General features: G+C 43.9%; 1 protein-coding gene across 1 annotated transcript; it reads left to right on the plus strand.

Annotated features, from left to right (window-relative positions):
* Positions 1-2,075: 2,075 nt before the first annotated feature.
* On the plus strand, positions 2,076-20,684 carry LOC115150465 (transmembrane protein 198). Its single transcript, XM_029693781.1, has 5 exons — positions 2,076-2,612; positions 16,475-16,739; positions 17,515-18,090; positions 18,606-18,754; positions 19,082-20,684. Exons 2-5 carry the CDS (start codon positions 16,598-16,600, stop codon positions 19,229-19,231), a joined length of 1,017 nt encoding a protein of 338 aa, XP_029549641.1. The 5' UTR covers positions 2,076-2,612; positions 16,475-16,597; the 3' UTR covers positions 19,232-20,684.

Here is a 20,684-nt window from a genome sequence, read left to right on the forward strand (position 1 = left end):
CTTTACGGGAGGGAGTGTGTGAATAAACAAACATATTTCAAGTTGTAATATCAAAAGACATGTCTAGGGCCTCCTGGGTGGTGCAGTGATCTAAGGCACTGCATCGTAGTGCTAGCTGTGCCACCAGAGATTCTGGGTTTGAGCCCAGGCTCTGCCGCAGCCGGCTGCGACCGGGAGGCTCATGGGGCAACGCACAATTGTCCGGGTTAGGGAGGATTTGGCCGGCAGGGATATCCTTGTCTCATCACGCACTAGCAACTCCTGTGGTGGGCTGGGTGCAGTGCATGCTGACCAGGTTGCTAGGTGTATGGTGTTTCCTCTGACACATTGGTGCGGCTGGCTTCTGGGTTGGATGTGCGTTGTGTCAAGAAGCAGTGTGGCTTGGTTGGGTTGTGTTTCGGAGGACGCATGGCTCTTGACCTTTGCCTCTCCTGAGTCCGTACAGGAGTTGCAGCGATGAGACAAGACAGTAACTACTACCAATTGGATACCATGAAAAAGGGGTAAAATATTATTTTTTTAAAAAGAAGAAAAAAAGATGTGTCTATAAGACTGTGTAGCGATATACAAGAGGACATTTTGTGAAGGATATTTTCAAGAAGTGGGCATATTGTCTACCACAGTTCTCTGATTCTCTTTCTATAAATTCTCTTTCTATCTTCTGTTCCCTCATGGACTGATTTACTATTTTTTACAGAAAAACTGTAGTTTTATAGGCAGTTCAAAGCCTTTGCACCTCCAGTCAAACAGATTGCCTTGTAAACATGAACACATCAAATCCCACTTCTTCTTGTGTACCCATATGTGTGCCATGTGTATCGTCTACAAAACACTAACCAACTGCTCCGACACCATCAACCCACTATAGGCTACGTCTGGCCATGCTGCCTGTCTTTCATGGCAGATGGTTACAAATCCACAGTAACCCCAGGACTGTACAGAGCTGAGAGAGAAGAATACAAAGTGTCATCGGGTGACACCATTCGGGTGCACCAGGTCCCCTGCCTGTTCCTAATGTCTTTTTGGCTTGGAACTTGGTCACGGAGCATTTAGTATTATTCTGTACGTAAATCCGTGACACTCCATTTAGTATGATATGTTACATTTGGTATGGTTACATAAGACAGATGGTTACTTAAGGCAAAAACAAAAGTTGGGTGGATGGGTGAGTGTTTGACTCTCATCACAGACAACTTCATTATTTTTGCTAATTAGCAACTTTTCAACTACTTTTTAGCTACTTTGCGACTACTTAGCGTGTTAGCTAACCCTCGCCTAACCCTTCCCCTAACCTTAACCCTTTAACCTATCTCCTAGACTTAACCCTAACCTTAACCGTAACCCTAACCACTAGCCTAGCTAAAGTTAGCGAGCTAGCTAATGTTAGCCACCTAGCTAGAATTTGTAACATATCATACATTTAGCAAATTCTTAACATATTGTATGTTTTTCATATGTGTAACATTGTACGTTTAGAAAATTCGTAACATATAATACGAATTGTAATTCGTAGCATATCATACGGAATGGGTACTGGACATCCAAAATTAATATATACCATACGAAATGTAACATTTCATACACACACACAGTGCAGTAGGCCTAACTATGTTATTACACTTAATCTATTATTATAATTATTATTATAGAAGACCAACTCAGTCCCATCCAAACATCGTTCCCCTACCTTGCCCTTCCAGTCCCAAATTTGAATTCAACCGGGCAACAATAACAGATGGTCTGTTGGCTATGATGTCAAGCGTTTTCAGCTGTTGGCTGAAAGTTGGAGGGAGAGAGGGAGAGAGAGAGAGGGAGGGAGAGAGGGAGGGAGACAGAGAGAGGGAGGGAGAGAGAGAGAGAGAGGGAGGGAGAGAGAGAGAGAGAGAGAGGGAGGGAGGGAGGGAGGGAGAGAGAGAGAGGGAGGGAGAGAGAGAGAGAGAGAGAGGGAGAGAGAGGGAGGGGGAGAGAGAGAGAGAGCGAGAGGGAGGGAGAGGGGAGATGGAGAGAGAGAGGGAGGGAGAGAGAGAGAGGGAGGGAGGGAGAGAGGGAGGGAGAGAGAGAGAGGGAGAGGGAGAAAGGTTGGACTCTCACGGAGAAAAATAATAGGCCTACTCTTTTTTTATGAGTTTAGAACTCGAGAGAACTAAAACCCCTTGGGTATCAACAACAGTCTACGCCAGAAAGAGGGAAAGAGGAGGCGTGTAAAAGAAAAGGGTTGGAGGACAAACATTTTGGCTTGCTGTAACTAGCTTCTGTCAGACGTGACTAACTAGCCAACTGACAAACTGATTTTTAATACAATGCCGTGGAACTTATAAATACATGTTATCAACCGAAATAACTCACTTAAGTTCCTCCGTTGAGACTGCAAAGAACGATTTATAATTTTAGACAGTTTTTGAAGATGACGAGAACGCGAGGCTGACTCATTTTCAATAACCTACTTTTGTGCTTAAAACATTGAAGGGAAAACTTTTTTTGCTCACTGTGACTACAGCCTATGTGCATTGGAACCGGTTTTTCCACTGCTGCTTCGATTTTCTGTTGTTTTCCGTTGTGTTCATGCCTGACAGTTTTCACGGAAAACAGATCCACGTAGCCGAACGCAGTCGGTAAGTGTTCTTCTGTACAGTGTGTAAATAAATGATGAACCTTTACAGCATGTAAATTACAGCCATATCATTAGCTATGAAGGATTATATTCGCACCGCAGACAACACTATTTATGATCTTTAGGCTCCTTCAAACAAGAGAAAGATACAACTGAATCACTCAGTGAAATTGAACAATCAATGTAACGTTAATTCCTGTAGAAGAGCTGCTGTTTGAAAAAGTCAGGGTGGGATGCTCATAAACTTGTGTTAGTGACTAGTACACCGTTTTGAAGGCAAAAACATGATTTTAATAATGAATTCCATAGAGTAAGTATAGGCTAAACGTTTTTAGTTTTATTCATTCAGTAATTTATCATATCATTTTGATGTCACTCTCCAGTAAATTAATGTGTGGGCTCTGTTTCAAGATAATTATAGTAGAACCTATTGGGTTACTATACAGAAGATAACAATGTAAACAACTTAGGCAATTAGCCATTTTATGGAGAAAAGCCTGAAATGCATTGATAGTTATCTTTAACGATTGTTATCATAGTCAGACATGTGCACTCCTTGATCCTATTGACCAGATAAGCAGTGTTCTGTGTTTTGTCCTTGACAGCTATACAACTACATACAAACAACACCCATTGTAAACATGCTTAGTTATTTTCACATATTCCTTTTTTTCTATTTGTTTTCATCCATTTTTCCTCCACCATAGTCTCAGACAGGACATGAAAGAACCTTGGCCTTGTGGCCCAGTGTGTTTACTGGTGGGGGTGTGCCTTGTTTTTTTTTGGGGGGGGGGGGGGTAGTAGTAATGATAGCTTGTGTCCCTCTGTGGCAAAGGAGTGATCTCTAGTTACACCCCCTCAATGCTCTTCCCCCTCCTACACCCTCCTAGCAAGCCCCCCAAGCCAGTCGGCTAGCTAGGGCCAGATGGCTTTGCCTAAACCACCCTGGGAAAATGCCGTGATGGGGCCCTTCCCTGCTAAGGGAGAGGGAGGCATATGAGGGGGAAAGAGCAGGCGGTCAATGCTGGGGTGTGTTACTTAACTCCTAGTCCTTGAGGGTCTGTAGTGTACTGTGTTATTCTGTTTTTCAATTAGTACTGAAGCACTCATCGTCCCTCCAATCAGGAGCAGGGTATTGTAACTGCCTAGTTCTGTCTGGTTAGAAAACGAATCATTCTGAACTACTTTCCTTTCATTGTCTACTTTCACTCACCACCTGTAGATCTGAGAGGTAAATTGGAACTCCATCCCAATAGCCATTTTCAACTCAGGGTGACTCAAAGACAAACTGGTTGATGAGATTTTCAACCCGAATGGTGTCAACTGTCAACCCTGCTAAGGGCCAGGGTTGAAATAGGGTCAGGGTGGAAAGGAGAGGTGAGACACCCTTGTATGGCCTTAATGTAGCCCTGACCCATGATGACAGTGTGTATATTATCCATAATAGTCATGGGCGTCAGGTCTTATTGTGGAAACACTTCTACTGGTGGTGTCATAGTGAGTTGAATAGTCTTCTACTCTATTGTCTTTACTGACTGTACACTCCACCCCCCTATTAGAGGGGCCTTTCTAATCGACCTGGCCCAGGTATCCTGGAAGGATATTGACCTCATCCCTGGTCGTTCTTTAAAAGTAATTTCCTCACCATCTTACATTTTTTTATTTTTTATTTAATCTTTATTTAACTAGGCAAGTCAGTTAAGAACAAATTCTTATTTTCAATGACGGCCTAGTGGGTTAACTGCCTTGTTCAGGGGCAGAACGACAGATTTGTATCTTGTCAGCTCGGAGATTCGAACTTGTAACCTTTCGGTTACTAGCTCTAACCACTAGGCTACCCTGCCGCCCCAAAAAAAGAAGCATGCCCCTTTCAAAAAATGTAGAACTAAGAACAGATAAAGCCCTGTAACAACTGTCGTTGGGAATGGATGACCAAAACACAGACGGGATATGAATGCTCATCTTTATATTTAATTAGAATAAAGTGAAAACGAAGAACGACAGGTGACAGTTTCACAGGCTATACAGAATCTAGCAGTGCGAAAAACAACAACCCACAAACCCCAGGTGAAAAACACACTCCTAATATATGACTCCCAATCAGGAACAACGATAACCAGCTGTTCCTGATCGGGAGCCACAGACCAACAAAGAAACAGACATACTAGAAAAAACATACACAGACTTCTTCTGCCACGTCCTGACCAAAATACTACACAACTACTCCCTCTGCTGGTCAGGACGTGACAAGCCCTTGGTTCACTCCAGACCTGACTGCCCTCGACCAGCACAAAACATCCTGTGGCTGACTGCACTAGCATCGAATAGTCCCCGCAATATGCAACTTTTCAGGGAAGTCAGGAACCAATACACGCAGTCAGTTAGGAAAGCAACGGCTAGCTTTTTCAAACAGAAATTTGCATCCTGTAGCTCTAACTCCAAAAAGTTTTGGGACACTGTTCAGTCCATGGAGAATAAGAGCACCTCCTCCCAGCTGCCCACTGCACTGGGGCTAGGAAACACTGTCACCACCGATAAATCCACAATAATCGAGAATTTCAATAAGCATTTCTCTACGGCTGGCCATGCTTTCCTCCCGGCTACCCCAACCCCGGCCAACAGCTCCGCACCCCCAGCAGCTACTTGCCCAAGCCTCCCCAGCTTCTCCTTCACCCAAATCCAGATAGCAGATGTTCTGAAAGAGCTGCAATACCTGGACCCATACAGGGGCTAGACAATCTGGACCCTCTCTTTCTAAAATGATCCGCCACCATTGTTGCAACCCCTATTACCAGTCTGTTCAACCTCTCTTTCGTATTGTCCGAGATCCCTAAAGATTGGAAAGCTGCCGCGGTCCTCCCCCTCTTCAAAGAGGGTGACACTCTAGACCCAAACTGTTACGGACCTATATTCATCCTGCCCTGCCTTTCTAAAGTCTTCGAAAGCCAAGTTAACAAACAGATCACTGACCATTTCGAATCCCACGTACTTTCTCCGCTGTACACTTCGGGTTTCCGAGCTGGTCATGGGTGCACCTCAGCCACGCTCAAGTTATTAAACGATATCATAACCGCCATCGATAAAAGACAGTACTGTGCAGCCATCTTCATCGACCTGGCCAAGGCTTTCGACTCTGTCAAATCACCGTGTTCTTATCGGCAGACTCAACAGCCTTGGTTAATCAAATGACTGCCTCGCCTGGTTCACCAACTACTTCTTAGATGTGTGTCAAATTGGAGGGCCTGTTTTCCGGAACTCTGGCAGTTTGCCATGCTAGTCTCTATGGGGGTGCCACAGGGTTCAATTCTCGGGCTGACTCTTTTCTCTGTATATATCAACGATGTCGCTCTTGCTGCTGGTGATTCCTTGATCCACTTCTACGCAGATGACACCCTTCTGTATAGAACTGGCCCTTCTTTGGACACTATGTTAACAAACCTCCAAACGAGCTTCAATGCCATACAACACTCCTTCCGTGGCCTCCAACTGCTCTTAAACGCTAGTAAAACTAAATGCATGCTTTTCAAACGATCGCTGCCCACACCCGCCCGCACGACTAGCATCAATAATCTGGATGGTTCTGACTTAGAATATGTGGACAACTACAAATACCTAGGTGTCTGGCTAGACTGTAAACTCTCCTTCCAGACTCATATTAAACATCTCCAATCCAAAATTAAATCTAGAATCGGCTTCCTATTTTGCAACAAAGCATCTTTCACTCACGCTGCCAAACATACCCTCGTAAAACTGACTATACTACCGATCCTCGACTTTGGCGATGTCATTTACATAATAGCCTCCAACACTACTCAGCAAACTGGATGCAGTCTATCACAGTGCCATCCGTTTTGTCACCAAAGCCCCATATACTACCCACCACTGCGACCTGTATGCTCTCGTCGGCTGGCCCTCGCTACATATTCGTGGCCAGACCCACTGGCTCCAGGTCATCTATAAGTCTTTGCTAGGTTAAGCTCCGCCTTATCTCAGCTCACTGGTCACCATAACAACACCCACTCGTAGCACGTGCTCCAGCAGGTATATCTCACTGGTCATCCCCAAAACCAACACCTCCTTTGGCCGCCTTTCCTTCCAGTTCTTTGCTGCCAATGACTTGAACAAATTGCAAAAATCGCTGAAGTTGGAGACTTTAACTTTAGGCATCAGCTATCTGAGCAGCTTCCCGATCGCTGCAGCTGTACACAGTCCATCTGTAAATAGCCCATCCAATCTACCTACCTCGTCCCCATATTGTTTTTATTTACTTTTTTCTTTTTTGCACACCAGTATTTCTACTTGCACATCTATCACTCCAGTGTTAATTTGCTAAATTGTAATTACTTCGCTACTATGGCCTATTTATGATCTTACCTCCTTAATCCATTTGTACACACTGTATATAGATTTTCTTTGTGTTATTGACTGTACCTTTGCTTATTCCATGTGTAACTCTGTGTTGTTTGTGTCGCACTGCTTTGCTTTATCTTGGCCAGGTCGCAGTTGTAAATGTTAACTTGTTCTCAACTGGCCTACCTGGTTAAATAAATGTGAAATAAAAAAGAGACCCTCAGCTGTGGTAGCAGAGGTCAACCCTGCCAAGACTCGTATGGTCCAGCCAACAATGTGACCTGTTAGAGTTGAAAGGTCTCAACTTTAGCTTAGCGTCTCTTCATCTGTAGGAGGAGCGAGGGGGCAACAATGGGTCGTGTGTAAATAAGACTGCTGTTGCAAAGCTTGGGCAGCTGTGTATACCATCAATGAGGATCAGCCTCCGAGGCGTGTATACCATCAGCCTCCGAGGCATGCTCCCTGTCCTGTTGATCTGTAATGCAGTTTGGAATCTGGGCCTTTTTTGCTGTGCTGACAGTTTTGAGATAATTTAGAACGGGAAGTTTGTTGAAGTTTAACTTTCCATGATCTGACAAGCCTTTCTCATGTGTTCTCTACATCGGGCTATTTCAGGAGAAGTCCTGTGATTGATAGATGCTCTATCTTTTTATTTTTGATCATTTCCAGGGACCTCTCTTCATAGACCTGGTCTGGATATCCCAGTTTCTTTGGCCCCTGTAATGTTATTGCTGTATCTATGTCTGCAATGTTAATTCGTTACAGTAAAACTGAATGCACAGAGCATACTTCCTTGTCTACACAGAAAAAGACAGTCTATCACGATAACAATATTCGTCATGAAATGTTTATTACCAGATGCATTTAATTGATTATAATACCAAGTCACATTCTGAACTGTGTCTCAATAATCCCAACATAGTCTACTCAATCCGCCTCACTGTCTAGTTTCTTTGTGTCACAGACCTTCAAGTAGCTAGTTCATAGGACATGAGCTCAGAAGAACAAGGCTAACTTTGTTAAAACCACAGTGCCTTCAGAAAGTAATCATACCCCTTGACTTATTCCACATTTTGTTGTGTTACAGCCTGAATTCAAAATGGATTAAATTGATTGAATGAGTTACTATCCTGATTTCCATCATATCCCATGGTTGTCAGGCATTGCTCTACAAGCCAAGGACTGATTTAGGCATACTACTACTGCCTTGGAGTAGTCTATACTCCAATGTACTGTACTGTGTTGGTCCTGCACTGGCAGTGTATTTATACACTGAACACATGAGGATCTCACACAAATGAGCCCCCTCAGTTAAAAGACCCTGGAAATAGAGTCTATGATGAACCCTGTTGGCAAGAGGAGATGCTTGTTGTGGGTTAGGCCGGGAGATGGAGAGAGTCTTCTCCTGTAGCATTAGTCTAGTAAGGGCAGTCAAAGTATTTGGGTGTGGAATAGTTCTGCTGTCTCATTGACCGAGCTGAGCATCCAAAAGGAATAGTAGGGGTTTTTGGGGTCTTGGAGATCCACAAACATCCATTCATAGAGAGACTCAAAGTATTTGGTGATGTAGTTTTCCTCTGGCTTAGGGGATGCCAGAGAAACCTAGAAGTGTACACGAAGGAGGTATTTTAGGATGGGAGAGACCTTAAGGAGGTACACTTATACCCTGGCACCAGACAGATGTTGGGTGGAATGGAAGAACTGCTCTGCGCTGCTGTAAATGACAGAGCTGACCTTGAAGTGGCAGAAACGCTTCAAGCTCTGTCAAGTTGGTTGTTGATCATTGTTAGACAGCCATTTTCAAGTCTTGCCATAGATTATCAAGTAGATTTAAGTCAAAACTGTAACTAGGCCACTCAGGAACATTCAATGTCATCTTGGTAAGCAACTCCAGTGTACATTCGGCCTTGAGTTTTAGGTTATTGTCCTGCTGAAAGGTGAGTTTGTCTCCAGTGTCTGTTGGAAAGAAGACTGAACCAGGTTTTACTCTAGGATTTTGCCTGTGCTTAGATCTATCCTGTTTCTTTTTATCAAAAAACTCCGTAGTCCCAAGATGATGTAGCCACCATGCTTGAAAATATGAAGAGTGGAACTGTGTTGGATTTGCCCCAAATATAACGCTTTGTATACAGGAAATAAAGTACATTTTCTTTCCCACAGTTTTTGTAGTTTTACTTTAGTGCGTTGTTGTAGATGGGGTGCATGTTTTGTAATATTTTTATTCTGTACAGACTTCCTTTTTACTCTGTAATTTATGTTAGTATTGTGGAGTAACTACAATGTAGTTGATCCATCCTCAATTTTCTCCTACCATGGCCATTAAACTCTGTAACTGTTTTAAAATCACCATTGGTCTCATGGTTAAATCCCTGAGTGGTTTCCTTACCCCCCCTGCAACTGAGTTAGGAAGGACGCCTGTATCTTTGTATTGTATTGATACACCATCCAAAGCGTAATTAATTACTTCACCATGCTCAAAGGGATATTCAGTGTCTGCTTTTTTAAAAACCTATATACCAATAGGTGCCCTTCTTAGCGAGGCATTGGAAAACGTCCCTGGTCTTTGTGGTTAAATCTGTGCATGAAATTCCCTACTCGACTGAGAGACCTTGCAGATAATTGTATGTGTGGGGCTCAGAGATGGGGTAATCATTCAAAGTCAAGACATTTCAGCGTCTAATTTTGTATTCATTTCTAACAAAATACAATTTTGTCATCATGGGGTATTTATTGTGTGTAGATCAGTGGCACAAATTCTGAATTTAATCTATTTGAAATTCAGGCTGTAACACAACAAAATGTGGAAGAAAACAAGGGGTGTGAATACTTTCTGAAGGCACTGTAGGTGAGGCTAGGCATCCAGTCCTTTGTTTTTGTGTTCATAGTGACTCCATCACACTCCACTCCCTGTATAGCCTAGTCTGGCTTTGTAATGACACTATATGTCCAATTTGTTTCTTATAGTCTGCTAGTTCTAAACCGTGTAATGTGTAGACCTAATTCTTGCATTCAATGTTTTCTCTCATAAAGACCCCCCATCACTCTTTAACTCTGTGTAATGATAAGTACACTACATTCAGTGGTGTAAAGTACTTAAGTAAAATTACTTCAAAGTACTACATAAGTGGTTTTTTGGGGTATCTGTACTTTACTTTACTATTTATATTTTTGACAACTTTTACTTCACTACATTCCTAAAGAAAATAATGTACTTTTTACTCCATGCATTTTCCCTGACACCCAAAAGTACTCGTTACATTTGGAATGCTTAGCATGACAAGAAAATGGTCCAATTCACACACTTATCAAGAGAACATCCCTGGTCATCTCTACTGCCTCTGATCTGGCGGACTCACTAAACACAAACGCTTCATTTGTAAATGATGTCTGAGTGTTGCAGTGTGTCCATGGCTATACGTAATAAAAAAATGAACACATTGTGCCATCTGGTTTGCTTAATATAAGGAATTTGAAATAATTTATACTTTTAATACTTAAGTATATTTAAAACCAAATACTTTAAAACTTTTACTCAAGTAGTATTTTACTATGCGACTCACTTTTACTTGAGTCATTTTCTTTTAAGGTACCTTTTACTTTTACTCAATTATGATAATTGGCTACTTTTTCCACCACAGACTACATTTACCATCCAGCCCATTTATTTTGTTGTAGGCTATTTAACAACTGAATGCAATTATTAAGGAGGTCGGTGGCATTTCTGGCTCTCTGAACTACATTGACATTGCCAGTCTCTAGAAAAAAGCATCCCTATTTGTACAAACACGGAATTGTCGATGTGCATGGTGGGGATGATTATAATGTGTGGATTGGAGTTGTTATATTTGCATGAGTGTGTGTGTGTGGGACGTTTGTGGGTCTGTTGTGTGAGTGTGCATGGAAATAGGGGTGTGTGTCTACATGTGTATCATACACGTGACTGCCTCTCGAAAAGGCTTCTCATTGTTTCTCTGTTCTTCTACTTACTGTTTTTTCTCCTTTTTTGTAAGGAACTCTCTACAATCAGAATTGAAAGGCCTCCATTGTTTGGGCCTTTCACAAAGGCAGGCATGGAGTGGAAGGGCTTGAGGGAGAATAGGATCTCTTTCTGAGACTGATAAAACTATTACAATATTTAAAAGGATATACAGTATGTTAAACCATGTGTTAAATAGTGGGTTTCCTGGATACTCATTCAGACATAATATAAAACATGTGTGCTTGCCATCAGAGACAGTTGTTTGCGTGTCTGTAAGTGAAGAAATGTAGGCCTATAGACTACATTGGAGTTTAAAGGAGAAACGTGACCATAACTTTTCCTACGTGGCGATTGGGAGGTAGATGGTTTGGGGGGTTTGATAGTGATATATTATCTTTTATGATGACTTTAAAGGTTTGTTATTTTGGCACATCTGCACATGTTAGAAAGGTCAGTGTGTATGGTCTTAGAGTTCATGTCAGTGTTAGGCTTTGTCGTAAACTTACTGCCCCTCAAATCACTTTCTATATATTCTCACTCTGTAATTACTGCTCTCTGAAGGGGTTACAGACTACATTATCCCTCCCTCCCTCCCTCCTTCCCTCCCTCCCTCCCTCTCTTTGAAGAGCACTGTAGGGTCCAGAGCCTGGTCCAGAACTTGGACCGAGAGCTCTCTGCTCTCTGCTCTCGGTCCAAGCTTGGCTAAAGAAAGACTGGAGGCATGGAGGGAGGGGAGTGGGAGATGGTGCGGCAGTGCCAAAATCATTGCAGGTCCCCCCTCCGCCTCATTCACTCTTGAGGAACAAAGTGTTGTTTGAGAGGGACTGGTCAGAGATTTAGAGGAGAAATGATACAGAGACAGGCTGAGAGAGAGAATGGTGGAGAGCTGTGACTTTATCACCAACTTAATAAAAGTAGTCCGTCATTGTAAATAAGAATGTGTTCTTAACTGACTTGCCTAGTTAAATAAAAATACAAAAATAATTAAGGATGTCTTTATGACTGGTAGATCATTCTATCCTCGTTTCATCTTCAGATTCATCATTTCCTTCGTTAGTCAGCATGGATGAGTAAAGGTTATCATAGATTTGTGATTTTACCATAGTGGTCTAGTCATGATAATAAATCTGTTGAAATGCACTTAATGACTTGTAACCATGGTATTTATGTTCTTCTTCAATAGAACATAGTGTCAATTATTTGCTTTTTAAGAGATGAAAGGGAGGCTGTCTCTCAGTAGACCACTTTCAAACACTGTCACATATCATGTGGAGTGCATCTCATTTGCTCCCTGTTTTTGAGCTGAGATGACAAACGAGTCTTGTCCCTTCATTTCCCAGTCAAATGAGCTCCCAAATGCAGCAGGTTTTTCAGTTTTTCTCTCCCTGCTCAAAACAGCCATTTACATAACACTCTTCAGGACTGCTTTTAATCTGATTAGCATTCCTCAATAACTAACAACGTCTATTTAGTAACGACAAGGTCTATTTAGTAACGACAAGGTCTATTAAGTGCAGCAATTTTACTTCATAAGAAACAAAATGGAAGATGTCTCATTGCACCATATATCAACATGTATTTGATGATGTCTATTTGATTTAATTACAAGTATTTAAGGACCAGGTTTGGTTGGTAATGGTTTGGACAGGTCAGTGAGAGGTGTTATTCAAGTTCAGGAGGATTGGTAAATCTATCCAGAAAGCGTGTTTCACCTATTTGACCACATAAAACATTGGCTTTATCTGTACACAAGTTCTGTTCAAGTTGCCAGCCAGAGAGCATTCTCTCTCAGCTGTGAATGTTGATATCATAATGTCTCACATATTAGAGCATGAGTGAGTGCATCTGAATCCATGATGAAAGGCTCATATAAACACAATCCAGTTGTGAGATCATTTTGAACATGTGGACTGAGGGTGGAGTGTTTTATTTGACTTGTTTAGAGATCATAACCCACAGTTGTAGCAGAACCCATTGTCATCATCATGTTCTAATAGCCAAGGCATTCAACATGATATCAGCAATTTTTTTTTTTTTGTCTGTTATGTTGGATTAAACCAGAAAATACGAGTGTCGGTGTTGACGCTTCAGCCTCCAAATCCAACTCTAGCTTTCCTGCTCTGCTTCCTGCCCTGAGGGAAAAGTCACCTCCAGCACAGCCCCGCCACTGATCTCCACTTTCTCCTCTTGGCCACAGCTTCCTGCCAATGAGAGAGTGTTTCTCTTATGGTTAATAGGCAACCACAGTTGGCACAAGGTGGACACCATGGAGTAGGTTGGTCCTATCATGTCCATACTATTCTCCAGTCTCCACCATGCCCAACGAGCAGGACACATTGGGCACGGTGTTTGGCATTTGGAATCATGGAGAATTAGTTTTATAGCTGCAGCTATAAGGGTGAGGGCCGGATCTGTAGATCAACAGGCATCATGCCCAGTCAGGGGGAAACCATGGCAAATGGCAGTCTCGCATACCCCCCTGTGCCAAGCTGTGCCACCATACAGCTGGGCTGTATAACGTTTAGTTCTCAGCTGCCCTCTGCCTTAAAGCCAGAGCACCCTTGGAATCCCTGACCTCTCTCACACCCCCGCACCCCCATCAGTGGTTAATGAAACCCACCCAAATTAGCTATGTGGGGAACCTGGGCATGGCTCTGCCCGTCTCTCAGCTGTTGAGGCTTGAGCTCCCTCCCTCCAGCCCACCCCTCCCTCTCTCTCTCCCTCCATCCATCCATCCATGGTGTTTGTCAAGTAAGTGTGTTAGGCAACATTCTAAAGCAATTTGTTCCAAGGTCATTTCATACCAACATACTCAGTCATCTATAAGTGTGACTATATTTACATATACAGCACTAGCAGCAACCTTATTTTACCTGTTGTCAAGACAACACACACAATGTCATATTGGAATGAGGTCATTCAAGATGTACTTCATCAAAATGTATCGAAAGAGACTATTTCTCAACTTCTACTTCTGTGCCTTGAGCTCCGAGATAAAACATGGCGCCACGTCACTTCCTCCTTATCTGGTGAGAATGGGTGACAATATCAGCCTTCTGGACAGCTACCAGCTAGACCCCTTTATCCCACTGGGCACAGATGTGAATTCAACGTCTATTCCACGTTGGTTCAACTTAATTTCATTGAAATGACGTGGAAACAACGTTGATTCAACCAGTGTGTGCCCAGTGGGATCCTTCATCCACCCACACGCTCAATGCCATGGCACACACACATACACTCAGACACCACCTCCTTTCCCGGGGTCCCTCCACCTCTATGTGATATGCCCTATCTCCCAGCATGCTTTGCTGTGTGTGCCAGTAGAGGTTAATGCTGGGGTTTTATAGCCTTTGTGCCGCCCCATAATGGCACCATTCTCCCTGAACGGCACGGACTCCAGGCCTCACACACACACTGGCCACCATTGTGACTCACACAGGGACAATGTGGGGACAGACACATGGACGTGGGAGAGAGTTGGTGTGTGTGCGGTCGGATGAACAAGTTGTGCAACTTGATGGATTACCCACAACACCCTCACAGTCACTTTTTAATGCCTTCAGAGGTGAGCAGTTATCTTAGCTTTCCCTTGCTCTTCAAACTTTCTCCTATTCCTGTATTTGGTCCAGCTGAATGGTGAAGTTTGAGTAGAATTTTGACTGTAAACAGATATATTTAATAGTTTGCAAAAGTTCTGTCTTGCACAATCAGAGGATATTTTTTTGGCATGAACTTCAATAAAAGTTCCTGTTAGTGTGTTAACTTTGACTAGGGCAGGTTGGAGGTAATGCCACAAATCCATCCATGTCATCATAACTGAATATGATGAAAGAGAAGTCCATACTATAGCCTCAAGGTGAAATGCCCTCATGCTTTCAATAAGGGTGATACTGCACCGCACATTATTAGCCTAAATACTGTATGACTTCTGTATATCAGATTTCAGTCTCATTCTAAAGCATTCATTGTCCTGGCTTCATCCTCTCAGACCTACTTGGAAAGTCGTGCCACAAACACAGCAGACCAGTGGGACTGTAGAGCTCTGATGGCTAGATCATTTGTCTTGAGTTGTCCTTGGCCTTTTGAAAACAAGTGAGACAGAACAGAGGGGACTATCTGGCCGAGACAGAGAGGCAGACATGTGAAGGACTGAGTGAATGAAGTGAGAACTCTTCCTCTAGCTCTGGAAAAAGAGAGGGAACCAGAGAGCTACTTTCCAACGGGCCCTCATTTTTTCCATGTCAAGTCATGTCCAGGTCATAATGTATCTCAGACAGAGAGGGAGAGGGAGAGGGGTGGGTGGGAAGAGGAGTTTAAAAGCAGAAGTTTGGGAGAATGGAGGGAGGGGGGGACTGAGAAGTGAAAGAGCAGATCAGGAGAGCAGGCACCCAGCTCTGTTACTGTTTTTCTCCTGAGCCTGGAAACGTGAGTTTGCTGTAATCGGATCAGAACTGGGGTGAGATCATAAAGAAGGCTGGCCAGCAGCCCCAGAGAGAGCAGCCCACCCTGAGCAATGAGCCCTACACATCCTCCCCAACAGGCAAACTGGGGCTGCCTGATTAACGCTTCACAAGCATCACTCGATGTCCGTAGTAGCCCTACTTTTAGTATAGTCATTTAATTTCACCCAGACCTTTTTACTACATAGCCTATTTTAAATGCCTGACATTGACACCCCAAGTTCAATTTAGGAGAGTTGTAAAAAAAAAACGAAAAAACTTGGACCCCAGTAAACTTGAGTGGGTGTTTGCTGCTGATATGAAATCAGTGTTGAATATGCTCACTGAAAATGATGGTGTTTGAGTGGACTTGAGTCGACACTGGACATCTGCTGCTATGTTGATTAGAATGGTCATAATTACAAAAATACAGTAGAGTAGACAGACACTGCAATAATTCAATATTCTATAGGACGTTCCGATACTCGGTATTGGTGTCTTTTGGTATAGTTTTCTTTCATTAATGTACTACAGGATGTCTCTGTAGTATGTGGTTGTCCATGTTTATGTACTCCCATGATACTGTAGTCATGGCAACAGGGTGTATGTGTGGTATACAGTACTGTGGGTTATCATGGGGGGCTAGGCTAGCAGCATATGGAGTGTCTGGCAGGCCTATATGCAGAGTCACCAGGGAGAAGTCACAGATGGCCGGCAGATTTCACACTTCTACTGAAGCCTCGGGGAACACTGGCGGGGGTGAGGGGTCAGAGGTCTGAATCAGGGGTGGAGGGGTGAGGAGGAGGGGGGTTCTAGAGTGTCCTACATGCACCATGTTAAGCATCAATGGAGTCTCGCAACTCACCACTTTGTGTTCTCTATTTTGTGGGTAAGGCAGTGTTTGTTAACCTAGCCCTAGATTTTAAAGTTGAGCCAAGACGCCTTCTCAGTCCTCTTTGCCAGTACTGTGCCCTAAAGTCTTAACAGAGACAAATAAATACTGTAAGCCACTTTATTGCATTGTGAGTTAACGCATTGTGATGGCCTGTGATGATCTATGACCTACTCAGATATTTATCTTTCATGTTACAGGCTCCCAAGTTGTTCTGATGAACTTCAGATAACAGCACCACTCCTTATCCTTCAGTCCCAACCTTCAACCACCACCACCTCCTTGTTTCCCCGGTGGTCTGGTCGGTCGGAGGGAGCCCCAGGATGACAGACCCTGACGTGGCTGAAGGGGATGGCCTGGCCGAGGTGAACGCCTGCAGCCTGGAGATCGAGAGGAAGTATGAGCTCATCCCTGCCGTCATCTGCTCCATGTGCTGCCTGTTCGGCATCATCTACTGCTTCATTGGTAAGGTCAAGGCCACAAGTCGTACCCCAACCACGTCACGTCAACGAATAAAATAAATCTTCAATAACAAGGGCTGCATCCCAAATGGAACCCCATTCCTTATATAGTGCACTACTTTTGACCAAGGCCATGTTGCACAACTTTTGAACAGAGCCATGTGGAGAATAGGGTGCCATTTGGGACGCAAACAATGTAATAGAGCAGGGGATAGGGAATGTGTATTCAGACGTATCATATGTCTTCTAATGTGTTATACAGCAGGGTTCTCCCCAGGATTTTCCTGCAATCTACAGCAAAACAATAATCATATTAGGGTGTGGTGTCTGGCCTTAAATGATAACAAATAGAGTAAAAACACACTTTATTTATTCATTATATTTTTCTCACCAAATCCAACTTAATAACCACAATTGCTTCTTTCTCCTCCATACCGCCTCTCTTTTTAGTTTTAACTGTAGGGTCATTTATACGGCATTACATTGCTTACAGTTGATATTCTGAGTACCCTAGCCTCTGCAATTTAACTTTATCTTTAAGTCCTAACTTATCACCTGCATATTTCTTGAATCTCCCCCTATTGAAGTGAAGTACAACTTTAAATAAGTATTGTTTTCTTTTCACCCCTCTCTCAACCCCTCTCCTCTCTCCCTCTCTACCCCTTTCCACTCTCTCTCACCATTCCCTCTCTACCCCTCTCCCCTCTCATCTCTCCCTCACCATTCCCTCTCTCTACTCTGTCCCTCACCTTTCCCTGTTCACCTCTCTTCTCTCCCAGGATATCGCTGCTTCAAGGTGGTCATGTTCCTGTCGGGCCTGATGTTCGGCTCTGTCATAATCTTCCTGCTGTGCCACAAGGAGCGGGTGCTGGACACCCAGCTGAGTGTGGAGGCCTCGGCGGGTATCGGCCTGGGCATCGGCCTGCTGTGTGGCCTGGTCACCATGCTGGTGCGCTCCGTGGGTCTCTTCATGACGGGTCTGTTACTGGGCCTGCTACTTGCCCTCGCCACCCTGCTGGTCACCCACCAGTTCTACACACCCACCACCGTCTGGGTGCCCCTAGGGGTGCTGCTGGGCATGGGTATGCTGTTCGCCGTGCTCACCCTACAGTGGCAGAAGCTCTTCACCGTGTTGTCTACGTCTGTGTTCGGGGCGGCCATTATGACGGTGTGCGCCGACTACTTTGTGGAGATGCTGGCGCTGGCCAGACACGCGTATCAGTGCTTGAGGCTGTCACCGGCGCCGTCGCTCTGCTGGTACAGCTGGGTGATCATGGGTATCTGGCCGGCACTCAGCTTCATGGGGGTGCTGGTGCAGTGGAAGCTGACAGCCGTGGGGTTCTCACACACTGAGGGTAAGCATCATAGAATTCCATATAGACGTAATGTATAGGATCTCTGTGGTAAGCATGGGAGGTAGAGGAAGCTGTTTGTAGAGTATGATGCATCTGTATATCTCAATATGGACTATGGGTTATATTATGTTCTCTTCACTGCTACAGTGGTTTTATGGTGTTAGAGAACATTGTCCTGGTATTGACACAAAACAGATTGTCTCCCAAGTCAGCTGTTTATATTACATTTCATGTGATTTAAGAATGTCAAATTTTCCCATAAAGCTCTCATGTGCTCTGTAGAATTACTAAGAAATGACTCACTGAGTAAACACACCTCTCTCCTCTGGCTCTCCTCTGGCTCTCCTCTGGCTCTCCTCTGGCTCTCCTCTGGCTCTCCTCTGGCTCTCCTCTGGCTCACCTCTGGCTCTCCTCTGGCACTCCTCTGGCTCTCCTCTGGCTCTCCTCTGGCTCTCCTCTTGCTCTCCTCTGGCTCTCCTCTGGCTCATATCTCTCTCTTATCTCTCTCGTTTCAGTCATCATCAGCAGGAGGCAGAAACGGGTCCAGTTGATGCGGATCAGACAGAAAGATGTCAAGAAGCGCCAGCAGAACAGTGGGCAGGAGGGCACATACCGTCGCAAGCCCACCCCTGTAAAACGCTATGCCGGAGACCTACTGGCACCGGTCAGTCTCTCTCTCTCACACACAAACTCCAGAGGAGGCTGGTGGGAGGAGCTATAGGAGGATGGGCTCATTGTAATGGCTGGAATGGAATAAATGCAACAGAGTCAAAAATGTTGTTTCCATATGTTTGATGTGTTTGATACAGTTCCATGTATTCCATTCCAGACATTACAATGAGCCTGTCCTCCTATAGCTCCTCCCACCAGCCTCCTCTGACACATACACACTCTATTCTATTTGAATTCCAAAATGTAGAACCCGGGTTGATTCTGATTATATTCCCTCTCTCCTCTCTTCTTCCCCTCTCTCCTTTATTCCTTCTCTCAGAGCTACCTGCAGAGTCTTAGGGACAGACAGATGGGCACAGGCAACTCCCTCAGCAGCCTGGGCACTACCAACCACACAATAATCGACTTTGACTACGAGACAAGCTCCACCGTACCCCTCACCGTCACCACACCTGTCAACAGGGTCTGACGCACCGAGGGACAAACAGGGGACGACCACTTGTTTCTTGTCCCTCCACCACAGTCCTCCTCCCTATGTAGTGTACTGTTGACCCTACAGACTACTCTTTTAGGCAATGTGAGAGTCTATTGAATAATGGACGTTCCTTACATTGACTTGGAAAAGGGCCTTGAATGCTGTCCAAGTGAAGATCAAAGCACACCTCCAGTGTACTGTACTGTACCTCGTTTGGAATGGCAGACTGGAAGGCGATGTAATGGTTCCTCCATCTGTGAGCTGTTCCCTGAGAGTGGTTGGTGTTTGGCCCCCCGTTTGACGTGTGCTGTAATCACTCTTTCAATAGACTGGGCCTGTGTGGCCTTTCCCTGTGTTGTCTGCTCTGAGGGGTGGCAGGTACATGTGAAAAGTCTGAAGGCCACTTCTGCTAGAGAGAAACAAACAGAGAGCGAGAGAACTGAAATGCTATGGGGTTAGGACAGAGCAGAGTACACAGTCGGAAGAAGAAGAAGGAGCAGAAATTCTCATCTGACTTCTGAGGTCGTATACTTTCTCTGGTGCCATTATGTGATTGTTTGATTACATGTAGGAGAAATCATTTGACTGATGAAAACAGACTTGTTTTTGCTGTTCAGAAAGCAATACTGGGAATGGAAATGGCCATGAATAGCACGAGAGCTACCTCCCCAAGTGATTTCAACTTTTATAATTGGAGTTAACTGTGCTTTAATGACTTGAAATGAACCAGTGGTGTGTAAACTCGGGTCAACCGCCTCACAGAACAGGACACCAGCTGATGTTGACAAGGCACTGTGACGGGACAAAGAAGAGGACATTTCGAGACACATTTCTCTGACCAGTGTTTTCTGTCTGTGTGAGTGTGTGTGCATTTGTAATGTTAAGGTGTGTGCATTACTGTTTACTTGTCCCTTTTTCAAAGTAACTGCCTGTATAGTTGAGTGTAGAAGGTTCAGGTCCAGAGAGATACACGGCAGCCATTTTGTGCCTAAATACAATAGAGATTACATGGGCAACTGTTACAAGTGACATTTACGTTTGTTTTCATTGGAACTGCAGTGCCATTTTTAGCAGTAGCAATACTGCAATACTATACAATGTTGTTTCAAACCATACTTGGTTATGCCAGTTATTTTTTAGCAGTGGCTTGTTTTCATTACAATTTCTAGGCAGTTTTACCTGTGTAGTACCTGTATTCAGTAATGTATATGAACAATAACATTGAAGGAATGTGCTATGGAAAATATTTTATCATACATTTGCTGTACTAGAGTACTAGAGGTTACTAAGGAATTATCAGTGTTTTTAAAATTGTAATTTACTTTTGTTTTAGAATTTTAGAGGGACAGTAGGCCTACTCTCACTCAGTACTCAACTTTTCTGAATCTGTACAGAATTGTCAATAGGAAATTGAAAGATAAACCATTAAATTAGTTTAAAAACAAAA

The sequence above is a fragment of the Salmo trutta genome, chromosome 16 (assembly GCF_901001165.1).
Source record: "Salmo trutta chromosome 16, fSalTru1.1, whole genome shotgun sequence".
Lineage (NCBI taxonomy): Eukaryota > Metazoa > Chordata > Actinopteri > Salmoniformes > Salmonidae > Salmo > Salmo trutta.